At 47.8% G+C, this 16,089-nt stretch overlaps 1 protein-coding gene across 1 annotated transcript in view; it reads right to left on the bottom strand.

The window, feature by feature from the left end:
* Positions 1-13,805, bottom strand: part of VAX2 (ventral anterior homeobox 2) — a 31,365-nt gene extending 17,560 nt beyond the window's left edge. Inside the window, exon 1 of the mRNA XM_010361912.2 lies at positions 13,500-13,805. Coding sequence (XP_010360214.1) covers positions 13,500-13,746 — 247 coding nt within the window. The 5' untranslated portion in view covers positions 13,747-13,805. The remainder of the gene's footprint in view (positions 1-13,499) is intronic.
* Between the last annotated feature and the right edge of the window lie 2,284 nt (positions 13,806-16,089).

The following is a 16,089-nucleotide window of genomic DNA, read 5'->3' as shown; positions in this document are numbered from 1 at the left end:
GATGTGTATTGCTGCACTGCTCAAAACATCAAAAATTTGAAAGCATCTTCAATATTTTCCACAAGAGAAATGGCTGAACAAATACTGGTACATTCATATTATAAAACACCATCTAGTAATTGAAAAGAATGAGGCAATAAGCTATATGAACAGACATTAGTGTATGAAAGTAAGTTACAGAATAACATGTGTAGTTTAATCTCATTTATGTAGATTAAAACAACTGAATAGGCCGGGCGCGGTGGCTCAAGCCTGTAATCCCAGCACTTTGGGAGGCCGAGATGGGCGGATCACGAGGTCAGGAGATTGAGACCATCCTGGTGAACACGGTGAAACCCCGTCTCTACTAAAAAAATACAAAAAAAAAAACTAGCCAGGCAAGGTGGCGGGCGCCTGTAGTCCCAGCTACTCTGGAGGCTGAGGCAGGAGAATGGCGTAAACCCAGGAGGCGGAGCTTGCAGTGAGCTGAGATCACGCCCTGCACTCCAGCCTGGGTGACAGAGCAAGACTCCGTCTCAAAAACAAAACAAAACAAAACAAAAAAACAAAAACAAAAAAAAAAACAACTGAATATATTCAACCATTCAACATGTATTTAATAAGCACTTATGTGTCAAATACTATTCTAGGGCCTGGGGATACAGAAATGGGCAAAAGAGAAAAGCACTTGTTTCCATAAACCTTGTACTGGGGAGGGAGACAGATAATAAATGTAAATTTATTTATTTATTTATTTATTTATTTATTTATTTATTTATTTATTTATTTTGAGACAGAGTCCTGCTCTGTCGCCCAGGCTGGAGTGCAGTGGTGTGATCTCGGCTCACAGCAACCTCTGCCTCTTGAGTTCGAACGAGTCTCCTGCCTCCACCTTCTGAGTAGCTGAGATTACAGGCGCCCGCCACCATGCCCACTAATTTTTGTATGTTTATTAGAGGCAGGGTTTCACCATGTTGGTCAAACTGGTCTCAAAATGCTCAAGTGATCTGCCCGCCTCAGCCTCCCAAAGTTTTGAGATTACAGGCGTGAGCCACTGCACCCAGCCTTCAAACAACTTATTTTTAATAAAAAATAAATTTTAAAAATATATAAGGCAATGATGAGTGCTGGGAAGGCAATAAAACAAGATAAGGGGATATTACTGTCCCTGCCCTAAGTAACAAAACCCAATAACCAGAGAGTGTGTGTGTGTGCTGCCACACCCTTTCTACTGTGATGGTCTTGGAAGCAGGAGTGAAGAAGCTTTACCAGCCTGGGTTTCTGAGTACCAAGATGAGCCCCTGTCCACGTGTGATGGACTTATGTGAGTGATAAATGCATTTGTGTTTTGTTGGGCCTCTAAAATTTGGGGTTGTCTCTGCAGCAATATATAGCCTATCTTACTAAAGTAGCCCTCTTTTTTTGAATTGCTCCTTTTCTGGGAGGAGTTTGGGAGGCGCACCAGGAAAGAGGAACAGCTTTCATTCCAGGGCTTCCTTGCAGGTAGGCACTTACTAGGGTGAAATGTACTCATTCCGAGTCCTACATTTTGCTGCCCCTCAAGTCTCCTCAAAGAGGGGTGAGCTCTGGGAGGATGAATTCTGCCCAGAGAGCCTTTGCTTGGGAGAGATGGTGACCCCTGGCCTAATAGTAGCTAGCTTATGCTTCTGACCTCCGGTGCCCTGCTGGCACCTCTCCCAATAGACACCCCCCCCTCCCCCGCGCCCCGTCCCACCTCCAAAGCCCTATCTCACTTCTTTTCCTACCTAGCACCAGGTAGTTTCTGTGCACAATAAGCTGATAATGTGCTGACTTTTTTTTTTTTTCTTTGAAACGGAGTCTCACTCTGTCACCCAGGCTGGAGTGCAACGGCGTGATCTTGGCTCACTGCAACCTCCGCCTCCCGGGTTCAAGCGATTCTCCTCCTTCAGCCTCCTGAGTAGCTGAGATTACAGGCGCCCAGCGCCGCTCCTGGTTAATTTTTGTATTTTTAGTAGAGACGGGGTTTCGCCATGTTGCCCAGGCTGGTTTTGAGTTCCTGACCTCAGGTGATCTGCCCACCTCGGCCTCCCAAAGTGCTGGGATTACAGGCATGAGCCACCATGCCTGGCTGATAATATGCTGACTTTTAAGTGTGCAAGGCCCTTCCTGCCCGTACCTACAAACATAATGTGATTACTATAAAAATTCCTTATGGAAAATTCATTCTCAAGTTTATTGGGAACATTGAAAATGCCAGAATAGTCAACAAGAAAAGTTAAACAATGGGAGTGAATACATGTATTACCACACAGCAAATATGTTACAAATCTACAGCAACTAAAACGGTATAATGCTGCACAAGGGTTATGAAGCAAATCCATGCGTCTGTGTGGATCTGGTATGTTATGAAGATAGTATTTCGAATTAGTTGGAGGAAAGACAGGGTTATCAGAGACATGGCTTTTGGACAATTAGTTCATTATTTGGAATAAAGTTATTTATCTCACACTGTGTGCAAAAATAAACACAAATTTAAATGTAAATAAAGCTCTAAAATTTGAAGAACAAATATAAAATAACCTTCTAAAAAGGAAAATAAATGACATATTTGAGTACCAAAAATAAATACTTCTGCAGGGTAAGAGACAGTTAAAACATGAATGAAGATTAGGAGAAAACATTCATAATGAATGCTTAAGAGAGTCCTAATGTCTGGTGTACACACAGCCTCTGTAAACCAGTGAGTAAAGTCAAGCAGTCCAGGGAGAAACCAAACAAATTATTCAGAGAAGGAGAAATGCATGTGATTAATAAATATGAAAAACTACTCAGGCTAGAGGAATCAGAGAAATGAAAGTTTTAACAGCAATGAGATACTTCTCTTTTTTTTTTTTTTGAGATGCCATATTTTATGTATCAGACTTGGAAAATTGTGCTGGCAAGGCTGAGCAGAATTAGGGTCTCTCAAACTCTGTTAATAAGAACATGAATTGATACAATATATGGTTTTTGAAGAGAAATAATGCCTAGCTAAACTTAAAATGCACAGTGCCTTTGTCTCAGAATTTTTATAGAGCTTTCTATCACACAGAAACATTGGCATACTTGATAAATACAGACCCATTGTTTGTAGCATAGTTTGCAAGAAGGAACAAAAGGGAAAAAACTGAATGTTTATCAATAGGAAAATTGTCAATAAAATCATAATCTAGTAATAACTTTGGCTATATGTAGACATTAACAAGAATGAGACACATAACCTGGATGGATGTTTATTGTATACTACTAAGTGAAATGGCAAGTGTGCATAAACCCATTTTTATATTTAAAAAAAGCAGTAAAGTAAATCCTCTGTGTGCATGTGTCTGTGTTTTTGTAACCACATAGGAACAAATCTGGCAAAATAAGCACCTCACTCTTCTCTTGCCTCTGAGGAGTGGAAACTGATCAGGGAGGAAAGATTCTACACATTTTTTGTCTTTATTATTTCTTTTGCTGAAAAAGCTAGGTAATAAAATTGTTTTGGTAACAAAATTTTTAAAATATGTTTGTGTATGTGTATATAATGTTTTAAATGCTGGATGAAGATTTTTCTAACTAAGAGTTAGAATCTAGAAGCCCAAAAAGGAACGACCATTAAATGTGATTAGGGTTTAAATTTCAGTTTAGAAAAAAAAAAATCCCACGAAGAAAGTTTTTTTTTGTTGCTGTTTTGGTTTTTTTTGTGTGTTTTTAGAAAGTGACCTGGGAGTTGTTTGCAATACATGTCACAGAAAAAGGGCTCATTTCCTTACTATATAAGTAGCACTTACAAAGATGAGAAAACGATTAGTGATTCGATAGAGAAATGGCTAAATATATGAATAATTCACAGAAGAGAATATTAAAATGAAAAATGACTACATAATAACATGCTTCACCTCACTAGCAATTTAAACTACTAATAAAATGAGATTTTTTGTCACTTGAAAAGATTTCACTCTAAAAAATTAAGTATATCCTGAGTTAGGAGGACGTAGAGAAATGGCACTTTTATACAAGATGGCTAAGAGCATAAATCAGTATTTTTGGTATAACATTTGGAAATACTATCATAACTAAATTTATATCCTTGGATTTTAAAAGTTTGCTTCCAGGAATTTATCTTGTAATTATATTCATACCATGTATATGTAAAATGATTGTTGTTACTTTAAACATTTTATTATGACAAATTTCAAACATTTACAAAATTAGGAAGAGCAGTATAATGAGCTCCGATATACCTATCACTCAATTTCAACTATTAGAAACTCAGGAATAATCTTATTTCTTCTATTCTGCTGTAATTGTTAGCAAATTCTAGAAGTCATAACATTTCACTTATGAGTATTTCAACATGTATCTCTAAAAAAGAGGGACTCTTAAGAAAGTCACCTACAATACTATTATCACAATAAAAATTGACAGTTATTCCTTAACATAATAAAATATTCCACCTGGTTTTACATTTTCCAAATTGTCTCATAAATAAGATTAAACAAAACCATTTGTTCAAGGGAGCACTCATTCTATGGTAAAAATGAGGTGTTGCCTGATAAAAAGATAGGAATAATTAAATATAAAACAAACCATTTGTTCAAATTAGGATACAAAGATGTTCATTACAGCCTTGTTTGTAATAATGAAAAATTACAACCCACCTAAATACCCATCAATAGAGAACCAGTTAAATAAGTTATATCTACATAATGGAATCCTATGTAGTATTTAAAAAAAATGAGGGAGTTCCAGAAAGAAAGATTTCCACAAATATTCTTTTACCATACTTGCAAACTAAGATAATTTTTTTAAATTAAAAAAAGCCATGGCCAAAAATCCCATTTTTGTAATATATAACTTACATATTTGTATTTTTCAATTACTAGGTAAAGTTTGGAATGTAAATCTTAGGAGTGGAAGTGTATTATGTAAGATAAATGAGAAACTTTTAAATTTTATATGACATAGCAAAATAGTATGGATTGCTTTTGTAATTAAAAAGATATTTTATAAGAGGCCCAGGCAGGAGGATTGCTTGAGGCCAAGAGTTTGAGACTGGCCTCCTCAATATGGTGAAACCCTGTCTCTACTAAAAAAAAAAAAAAAAAATTAAAGCCAGGTCAGCATTGTGGGGATTGCCTGTAGTCCCAGCTACTCCAGAGGCTGAGGTGAGAGGACTGCTTGAGGCCAGGAGTTCAAGATTATAGTGGGTTATTGTTGGGCCACTGCACTCCAGCCTGGGTGACCAAGTGAGCCCTTGTCTCTAAAAAATAAAATATAATGACATAACAAAAATAAAAAGATATTTTATACTTTTGAAAACAAAAGGCCATCCTAAACCAAATCAAAGGATAAATTGTAAACTAAAATGTTGCAACACATATTGAAAGCAATGCACAGAGTTTCTGCAAATCAGTGAGGAAATGGTATATTTGCAAATTAAACTGGTCAAAGGAAATGAATCAATAGATAGAGGAAATACAGCTGGCTAATGAATATGAAGATTGACAAAGATGAAATGATACAAAATGTCCAATGTGGGAACAGGGCAAAGGGGTGGGCATAAATTACTGAACTTCGCCTGCAGAATAACTTGACTATATTTATCAAGATGTAAAATGTGAACTGTGCTGGCAAATTTGGGGAAACAACCACTTTCAGACATCCCTGGTGGCAGTGTAAATTGTTACTATCTTATGGAGGACAATTTGGGATTATCTTGCAAATTTCAAATACAGATACTATTTGACCCAGTAACTCACTTTTAGGAACTTCTCTGACAGATATACTCACATATGTGGAAATGACCAAGAAACAAGTTTTTTTTAAATTTCAGGATTACATATAATAGAAACAGATAAAAAAAAATAACCAAATGTCCACAAATAGGGCACTGGTTATATGATATTCATTATGATCCACTTAGTCCATTTAAATGGAATATTATGCATCTATAAAAAAAACAAACAAATAGTTATTTACACCCCAAGATATATTGGGAGAAAAAAATTATATAACTGCACTGATTTCCATAGGCGTAAACATTATCTGGAAGGACATTATTAGAAAGTCCTCGAGCCAGGTGGGAAGTGAGTGATGGGGACAGGGATGGGAGAGGTTTTTCACCGGATACTTTTTAAAAAGTGCTGTGGCTCCCACCTGTAATCCTAGCTATGTGGGCGTTTGAGTCCAGCTTAAACTCAAAATAGTGAGACCCCCATCTCCTGATGTCTGAAAAAAAAAAAGATGTTTCGATGAATTATCTATTTTACAATTACCTATTACAGAAAATGAAACATACTTAAATTGTGTGTGTAAACCTTTTGAATCACACTGCTAGAAACTTACCCCACAGAAACAAAGGTCGAGAAGACCGCTGCCTTCGAAGCTTACTTCACAGTATTTATACTAAGGAAAAACAGCCCCGAGGTGCCTCCTGTCCTTAAGGGGAAGTAGGCTTTCCCCAACCAAAGGAATACTTCATTCTACAGTCAAGGGACAGCAAGAACTAGTTCAGCAGAAAAGATGATCACTGCAGATTAAATTTTTTGAAATGGTAAATTGCAAAACAGCCTATGAAATATGATTCTGCTTTTATTTATTTGTTTGTATAAGAGCGTGGAAAAATCGCCTGGAAGGACTCGCCCAGAATTGAAAACAATGGCTGTTCCTGGGATCCTTCTCTGCCTTCGGTTTTTTAAAAAAATCGAGCTCGTATTACTTTTTGAATTTAAATCCTCCACCTGTCTACACTGTAAGTGTGGCCCTGCTGGAGGCTGTGCTTTGCAGTGTCCTTTGCCCGGCCCTGGCTCTGGCTCCCGCAGCTCCGCGGGTGGACGCGGTGGGCTGCCAAGCAGTGGGGAATAGAAGGCGGGATAGGGGCTCTGAAAGTCAATGTCTCCAGCAAGACGCTAAGGAAACCGTGGCATCAACTGCGCGGTTATTTTTGGCTCCAGCCGTGGGCTGCAGCCTTGTGAGCTGGCAGGGGCAGGGGCACAGATTTATCTAGTTATTTCTGTCAACCCTCTGTCTGGCTTTGCCCGTGGAACCTCACACCCGGCAGCCGCCGAAAGCCGGGAGACTCACCATTGACTTGATGAGCGGCCCAGCGCTTCCCAAGACCTCCGCTCCAGCCTGGGCCGGCCTCTAAGCGACCGCATATATAAGGGTTTTCACGTTTCGTAATTCAGTGGTTTCCAAAGTTGCGGACTGCACAAACAAAATTCCAAAGCTATGGCGTTGCCAACTTCATGTTTCCACAATTATTCTATGTCCTGCCATGATCACTGTTTCATATAAGAAGGACATTGCAACGTCGAAAAATAAGATAATCTTAGAATACATGTTCTTCCAGGAGAAGGTGTTGGCAGCCTATTACCTACAGAAATATGCGATGTTGATGAATTCTGTCTCGTTTAAATTATTTGAGAAGTATTTATTGAGTGCCTACTCTACACTAAAAGCATCCGGGAAGATCGCCTGGATTTGGTGGGCACAGTGACCACCTTCTATGTGGTCTTTGCCTGGCGTCGAGGGAACCGGGGTCGGGGAGCCTGCCCCCTCGACTTCAGCGCGGAAGTCCCTACCCAGCTATTCCTGGCCTGGCTGTGGGAGCTGGGCAGAAATAGCTCACATCCCTGGGACGCTGCATGCCGGCAGCTTCAGTCAGGATCAGTCTGGCACACAGTAGGTACGCATTAATCTTTGTGGAATAAGTTAAAGAACAAGAAATGCACGGTAGCTCAGTCCTGTAATCCAGCAATTTGGGAGGTCGAGAAGGGAGGATCGCTTGAGCCCAGGGGTTCAAGGTTACAGTGAACAATGATTGCACCCTTGAACTCCAGTCTGGGTGACGGAGCAACCAGTGTATCTAAAAAAAGTAAAAGAAAAAAAGAAAAAGAAAAAAAAAAAAAAAAAGAAAGAACAAAGCATGTTAAGGCTCTGGGGGAGACGGTTCAAGGCGGGCCCTGAGCCTTTATAAGCCCAAGCCCCTACCGAGACCTTACAGCACACTCTTCCAGTTTGGCACTCACCCTGACTTTTCGGGTGCATTCACCCTGGCTCTGAAGGCCACATCCAAGCCTGGGGCTGCTACCTCTTTCTGCAGTGCTGGATGTCCCCAGTCAGCATCCACCAACAGTGGGAGAACCTAGGGCACTGAAACCCCCAACCACCTTCCAGGATAAGTGGGGTTGGGGGTGTGAGGAGTGAACTAGGCTCCTAGATCTGTCTGGCCCCAGGGATTGGTGGGCAGGCTCATGCAGCCTTGGTGTCCTCTATCAGAGTATCTTGAACTGGGGTACAGAATCTGCAGATGCACAGCCAGGTAACTGGCTACTGGCTCTCCAAGGGTAGTCAGGTCTAGCATTATTTGTGATTTTATATTAAGCAAAGAACCAATAGGCAAAATTCATATGCTCCACTTCCCACCATTAAAATAGAAATCAAAGAAATGTAGCCAACAAGAAGGGAGGGTGCAGCCAAGAGGTAATTGGGGAAATGGCACCCAGGCCAACATGATGCATAGACACCCTATCTTCTTACAGATGGTGCACAAAAGAGGAAGACTTGAGCCCGGTGGCTTTGACTGACTGCGGGTGCATGTCACTGCCATCTCTTCCCTTTTCTGTAGCCCCAGGTACCCACTCACTGGACTTCCAAAGAATTTGGCCTCCTTCCCCCTCAGACTCCCCAGAAGCTACCTGGGCGACCGTTCCTGAAGAGGCGGGTGTGTGGCGCGGGGGATTTGGTGGCGGTTCCATGGGTTCCTGGGTCTACCAGACCAGAAGGGGAACAGAAATTGCCTGAGGAGGGAAGGAGCTGTCTAATGTTACTGAACGGTTCCCTGAAAATGAAAACTGGGCACACAAGATACAACTACAAGATGATTTTTCGGGTTGCTGGTCTGCTTCAGTGTGTGTTTGTGGGGGTGAGGGTTATGGAAGGGGGGAAACAAAACAAGACCCAAATGAGAGGGCCCGCCGGCATAGACCCACCATGGGAATGTGGGCCTCCTGCCAAAAACAAGTAAAAGGAAAAAATAACGTAAAGCAATTCCAAGAAAACAAAACAAAAAAAGAAACCCTCTACAAAAGCTAAAACCAAAAAATAAAAACAAGTACAAAAATCTCAAAGTGTAGTTCCTTGCATGAGCCATTTACACCTTTCCACGTCTGCCTGGGGTGCTGGTCCTGGGTTATCAGGTCTATTAACAGACTCAGATATTGAGACTAAAGTCCAGTGGCCCTTGCTAAACGCCTGCGCAGCAGGGCTAGGCCTGTGGCCGGGGCCGATCTCCCCAAGTCCGGTGGCTGCTGGATAGCCAAGCAGAAAGCGAGCAGAGGCCGGCCATGAGCCTGGACCCGGCTGCTGGAGGCGAGGCGTCTGTCCCTGCAGTAACCTCCCAGCCGGAGCCCCGAAGCTGCAGCCCCCTGCATGGCTTCTTCAGACGGCGCCACTGGGAGTTAGGGCTCCAGCGGCTGCACGCCATTGTGCTGTGTGTACAAGTTCGGACTCATCGTGTTTCTGGAGCGTGGGTCCCGGCTGCCCGCAGATTCTCCGAGGGGTTGGACTCCACTAAGGTCAATTCCACCCGTCCCACGGCAGGAATCGCCCAACCCAAGCGAGAGGCCTGGGCTTCACGCGTCCCCTCACGGCCCCCAGCCATCTGCGCATCCATCCAGCTCCCGGGTGAAAGCGTTTTTGCTGCTGGTGGTGGGGTTGCAGTGAGTCGCTTCTTCAAGGGATCCTGCAGTCATCACGCCCTACCGCTCCCAGACAGACGGGTTCGGAGGGTTTCGAGTGGGGTTTGAGGACCCACAGGAGTGGCTCTCAGCCCAGAGAGGCCGCTTTGGGTGAACAGGAACGGACACCACGCATTGTCTGTAAAAGTTGCTGTGTTGGGTGACGCTGGTGGACAGAATTTCCCGGATCTATCAAAATCGGTTCGTTAAATTCGCGTCCGGATTAATTTGGGAAACAGGTGCGTTTGAGTGCGCAGGTGCGAGCGTCGATCGCGGGGTCGTAGGAAGTCTGGGGTCAGAGTTGTCCACCTCTTCTGCCTGCTGGGATCCCAGCTCCACCGAAAAGGCTGGTGCTCGGCCACTGCCCTGTGCTGTTTGAGCCACGACTCAGGCGGCCTGTTCCTTTGGTTGCTTCCTGCCTGCCTTTTGGTGTGCGGTTTCCAATATAAAACAAAAGGATTCCTCTGTCCCCGCCCTCACTGGTCTAGGGACTGTGCACGCGGAGGTGTGGAGCGGCCTTCCTCCGGCCTTAGGGTCGGAATGGGAGGCTCGCTGTGTCCGCTGTGCGATGTGCGGGGTGCCTGTTTTTGCGCCCGGCGTATCATCTCAGCAGCTCCGGTCCGTGCCCTTGTGTGACATGAAGGAGCCTTCATTTTGATGCACGGGACGCATCACATTTGGCCTCCCTGGCTCTCTACCCTGCATTGGCAGAGGCTTGAGTCACTGGCCCCAAAAGGTTCCCACCAAGGAGATTGGGGAGGGCCGCCCTGTGTGGTCTGCAAGATGGTGCTAATTTTCCTTTACCATCAGTGTGTTCTTGACCCTTAGGTGCTCAGCTCCCAGTACAGCCCAGGCCCAGGTCCCTGGGCCAGAGCCAGAAGGAGGGGGAAAGGGGTGACTTGAGAGAGGCCTCAGACAACAAAGGTCCACTGCCCCACCCATCAAAAGTGGTTAACCTCAGAGCTACATCCTTCATTCTGTCAACAAATATTTATGGAGATCCTACTGGGTGTTTGCAGTTTTAGACATCACCTCTGATTCTTGGCAAGTCCTTTAAGGTAAGGGCTATGGGTCTCTTTGTAAGTTGAGGAAACAAGCAAAGAGAAACAAAGAAATTGATTCAGGTTTAAAGGGCTATAAGGTCAGTAATCTAAACCAACTTTGCTTAACTCTGGCGCCCAAGCTCTCCTCCTACTCCCTGTGCCAAAGGACTCCCTCAACAAACCTGCTCCCCTGTGGTATGCCCTTAGGTGGAGGAGTGCAGAATGAAAGGAGGCCGAAAGGACCCAGAAGGCCTCCCCAAGAAAGGGGAGGTCCTGAGGAGGCCTCAACCCAACATTGACACACAATAGCAAGTGCAAATGCCTCCCTTTTACCTTTTAGTGGTTTCCTTCCAAAGATTCTTTGGGAGGATGTGTTCTCAGAGGTGAAGGGAAAAGTGTATTGAAGGCCTATGGAAGGGATGTTCATTCAGGGTCCAAGGTAGTTCAGACTTTCCTTCACTAGTGCTAGGCCTGTCTCATTGATCAGAGCCCTGAGCCATGGCGGGACTGCCAGTGCAGGTGATCCTGGCTAGGAGAGATTAGTGGTAAATCACATCCTGAGCGTTTCAGGCCCATAATAACCTCCCCATCATTAAATGGGGAAGGGCAGAGGGATTTATAAAAGCCACACTTGCCTTTCATTTCTGTTACGTGTGTAAATATATCCTCTATGCTTTATATCTAATATTTTGATTATATTTTACAAATGCAATGGCACCTCTGTGTGTGCACATACATTTATAAAAAGTACAGCCTCTGAAGACTCACACAGGCTGTCTTACATCCAGTGCAAGCCCATCTCTGCCTGACTGTGGATTGCTCCAGCTTGGGTGGCCCCACCTCACAGGGTGGAGGGTCACTTTTGAATTCCACTTCCTATTAGTTTACCTCTGAAGGCTATTTAATTGACATCTGTACACAAAACTTATTTGCGCTACATAAAGGGTTAGTAGGGTGGAGAGGGTGTTAGGTGGGCAAAGAACTCATAATTGTCCTGGGGGAAGAAAATGCCCACCCATAGGTGGGGTTCAAGGTGATGAGTGTCACAGGCAGGGACTTTAGATCTTCCCCTGGGAATGTGTGGGATTGGGGGACTGAGTTCTCTGGCAGTCCAACAGATTTTTTTTAAAGGAACCAAAAGGGCTGCTTATGCCTTCACTCAGGACACCCCACAGTCTAAAGAATAAAACCGGATTTAATCCCTAGTGCCCAACAGGTCCATACACCTGCTAGAATTCCTGATGGTATAACTGCCTTGACTTAAGCAGTCAACTATGAGTGGCAGTGAGCACCCACTGTCCCAGTGACATCTGGCACCAGCAATGTTTCCCAGAGTTAGGGTCCCTATCTCTGTATTCAAGGCAGTCATCAGTCACCCTCACACTGGGCTGCCTTCATGCTCTGCACTCCAGTCCTCAGAGCCACCCACACCCAGCAGCCGCAGAGAGGTCGTGCCCAACTGGCCCAGGGTGTCCCAGTCAGCTTGAGGGTAGCCGAGCTCAGACTAAACAGAATCCCTTCGCCGGAACGACCCAGGGCCAGCTTCCAGCCTGTTCCCTTTCCCCAGGCGGAGGCCAAAGAAATCAGCTCGGGCCAGTGGCCTCCAGAGGCCCAGAGGCTCTCCCGAGCAGCGCGTGTGAAGAGGCTGGAAAGAGGCAGCGGGAGGAAGCCGGGAGGAGGGAGCCCAGGAAGGAGCCTGGGGGAGCCATTACCGCCAGTGGCCTCTTCTGGCGCTGGGTCTCCCGGTCGCGGGGCTTCCGGGTGGAGGAGGCAACAGACTTCAGTCTCTGGCCGCGACCTGGGGTCGGGCTGAGGGCAAGACCCTGGAGTCCCCTTTCTCCTCCCATCTCGCCGGGCAAGGCCCAGATCCAGGGAAAGCGGAGCCCTCGGCACTGAGAAAGGCTGGCGCTGGGGGCCTGGGGAGCCTCGGCCTCGCGGCAAGGAGGCCGGGAAGAGCTGGGTAATCGGTCGCAGTCCAGATCCAGGCGCTTGCAGGAAGAAGGTGCCGGGAAGGCGCGTTCGGCTGAGAGGAATGGCCAGGAAAGAAGAGAGGAGGAAGAGAGCCAAGGGAGAAAGGGAAGGACGTGAAAGGCCAGGCCGCGGGAAGGCGGCGCCGAGAGCCGGCTGGGCCCAGGCGCCGCGAGGAAGTGGGAAGCGAGAGAGTGAAGCACAGCAGGCGAGTGCCGCGCACGCCACCCTCCGCGTCCCGCGCCGTCTCCCCCGGGCAATCCGTGCGGGTCCGGATTGCCGGGGATGGGAAACTGCAGCTGAGCAGGAGGGGAGGAAGCACCCCGGCCGCCCTGCAGAGCCGGGGCCTTTTCCTCCCGCGGTTGCCGACGCTGCTCTCTCCACGTCCTGTCCCCGCGGAGCGCGCGTGACGCTTTTCTCCGCACTTGCCTTGAGGGTCACGGGACAGAGACCAGGCTCTCAGCATCCGGCACTCCATTTCTGCCCCCGCCACAGTAGAGGTCCCGGGTGGGCCTACGACTAGGGGACTGGACCGAGAGGCGGAGAAACGGGGACAGCTTCGGTCCCATTCGCTGCTTTGTCCCCTCACTCAGCTCAATGTTCAGCACACAATAGACGCTCAAAATAATATTTGCTGAATGAATGACTGGATGATGAATAAATGAATGTATGAATTGGGAGATGTCACCTGCAGGAAGGTCGGGGGCCCCAGTATGGGTAGGGTGAGGGTCCAGTGGAGCAGGGCCGCGTGCTGTCCCCTTACCTCGCACCAGGATGCGGCGGCAGTGGTCTGCCTCGCCGGGCCCGGGCTGCCCGTCGCTGTCGGCTCCGCTCTCCCTGGAGCCTGCGGGACTGGAGGCTGAGGTCCCGGCCACCTCCGTTGGGCTGTGGCCACCGCCATCAGCTCGCAAGTCCTCCGCTCCGCCGCGGTCCCCGCCGCGCCCACCGCCGCCAGCAGACTCCGCCCGGCGCGCAGGGCCCCGGTCGCGCTCGGCGCCCCCATCGCCCATGCCGACCGCCACTGCCAACCCCACTATCGCGGAGCCAGCCTAGGCTGGTCTTGAGCGCGGCTCCCCGCCCCTCACGCCCCCGCCCGACTCCTCCTCCTCTGGCCCCGCCCCTGGCCGCTGCTCCTCCCCTCGCCGCTGATTGGGCGGGAGTCAGGGTTCCTAGACTCCCAGCTGCGCCGGGGCTCCACGCCAGGGGGAGAGAGGGAGGGGGAGGGGAGCGGTGGTCCCACTCCACCCGTAGTCTAGCCCTGCTCCAAGCCCGGCAGAGGGAGAATGGGGCGGCCTTGAAGAATGCCCTACAACCCCTCCTAAAGTTAATCAATCTCTCCTCTCCTCCACCGTTCCCCTAGCCTACTCACCTCCCCACTCCCTTGTTCCCACAGAAGCGCAGCCGCTGCGCTCCGGCCGATTCAGCAGGATCAATAACCAAAGTGAGCAAAGAAGGCGACCTCGGCGAGACCTAGCAGAGAAGAGGAGGTTGGCCTTGCTCGGGGGCTTGGCAGGGTGGGGTCGGTGGGGGTGCTGGAGGCGGGGGCGCAGGCCTGGGCTCAGTGCGCCAACCCCTAGATTTATACCCACACCTACACTCATGAACGCAGACGGGAGGACCCCCTCCCCTGGCCCTCATGGAAGATCAAGGGCGAGAATGGGCGAATGAGGCTGGGAAAGTGAGGCAAGGAAACCGACTCACCCGCGTCCCCGGGGGAGACTGAACAGGCGCACAGGCAGACAGCCGGGTGCAGGCGCCCAGAGACTCGAGAGAAAGGCTGAGACCGTGGTAGACGGCAAAGTCCTGGTTTCCCCGCAGGTCTGAGGCCGTCACAGGGGACCGCACCACGAGACAGGGATAGAAGGTGGGGATTTCCTTGTTTCCCTCCGCGGAGCTATCCCCATGCTCTGTCGCTGTGTCGCTGTCCCGGGTCCCGCCTTCTCCGAGTCTGCGGAGAGGTAAAGGGCGGAGGTGAGCAAGGTTGGAAGTGAAGCAGGGTCAAGCTGTGAGGAGTTGAGCAGCTGGGGTCCCGGGGTTCAGCCCCCCGAGGCGTGCGGATCCCCAGCATTTACTGAAGAGGCCGGTGCTCGCCCGAGCCTAATGTCTCTCTCAACGCACTGGGAGGGGACTTTCTTTGACTCAGAAGGGGACCTGGACGAGAGATTGAGAACGAAGGTGTGTGTGCAAATGTGTGCACGCGCAACAAGGCCTGTGACCTCTTCCCCTAAAGCACTACAATCTCAGACTTTCCTTCGTTTTTTTGACCTGCTAGCGTGAGCAGGGTGCTTCGGTCTGTCCAATAATCTGGTTAAGGGGGTTGTGAGAGCGGGTGTGGATATGCCCGTGAAAGTGGCTGTAGCATGGCTGCATGTGTCCCTGGTGCAGCCTCCATTATCCCTGTGAGTGGGAAAGCAGGTATATGAGTGTGTGCGTGTGTCAGTACCATAGTGCGTGTACAGTGTTCATGTGAATGGTTGAGTGTTTCCGATGCCAGATACTCCCGGCAGAAGGTGAGGTTGCAGGGGGACACATACCAATTATTTGATTGAATAATTAACAACTACTCTACTTAGGATATGGAACCTAGGGAAAGAGGAGGGTAAAAAAGGGCAGGTCGGGAGGGCTTGCTGGTAATAAAGAAGGGAGGGAGAAAGGAAGAAAGGAAGAAAAGAAGGAAGGAAGGAAGAAAAGAAGGAAGGAAGGAAGGAAGGAAGGAAGGAAGGAAGGAAGGAAGGAAGGAAGGAAGGAAGGAGGGGAAATGCAGCCACAAAGTGATTTGGGTGGGTGGCAGGAAAGGTGGGATTGAGCCCAAGGGTGTTCAGAGGGAGAGCAGCGTGGACTACCTGTAGGCGCTGAGAGTTTGTGGGCCTGGGGCACAGCACTGTAGGAATGTGTATGTATGTAGAAGGAAGGAGTGAGAAAGAGGTTTCAGGAGGGTCCTGGGGAAAGTGTGACCCAGTGGAACTGAGCTTGGCTGAAGGAATCCATGTTGCCTGTGTGCGGTGAGCTCTGCACTGTTCCTCTGGCCTGGCCCTAGCAGTGGCAGTGAACTCCTTAATGACAGCCATGCAGGTCAGACCCTCTCCCTCTCCATCCGCCAAGCTTCCCAAAAGTCTTGTCTCTCACCCAGCCACCACCTCTACTCTGCACTTCAGTTTTTTGCCTCTCTGGCTCTCTCAAGTTTATTTTTATTACTTGAGTAAGATGCATCTAATATACAAAAATTATAAACAGAAACATAAGCAAACACTAGGCTTGCCTGGACACTGCACCCCTACCCCCATCTCTAGCGGTTCTGCTTGCTGCAGATGAGGCCCCGGTTTCCGTGCAGACAAAAATGGAAAAGCAGCACT

The sequence above is a fragment of the Rhinopithecus roxellana genome, chromosome 17 (assembly GCF_007565055.1).
Source record: "Rhinopithecus roxellana isolate Shanxi Qingling chromosome 17, ASM756505v1, whole genome shotgun sequence".
NCBI classification, from domain to species: Eukaryota; Metazoa; Chordata; class Mammalia; order Primates; family Cercopithecidae; genus Rhinopithecus; species Rhinopithecus roxellana.
This window is presented reverse-complemented; position numbering and strand designations above follow the sequence as displayed.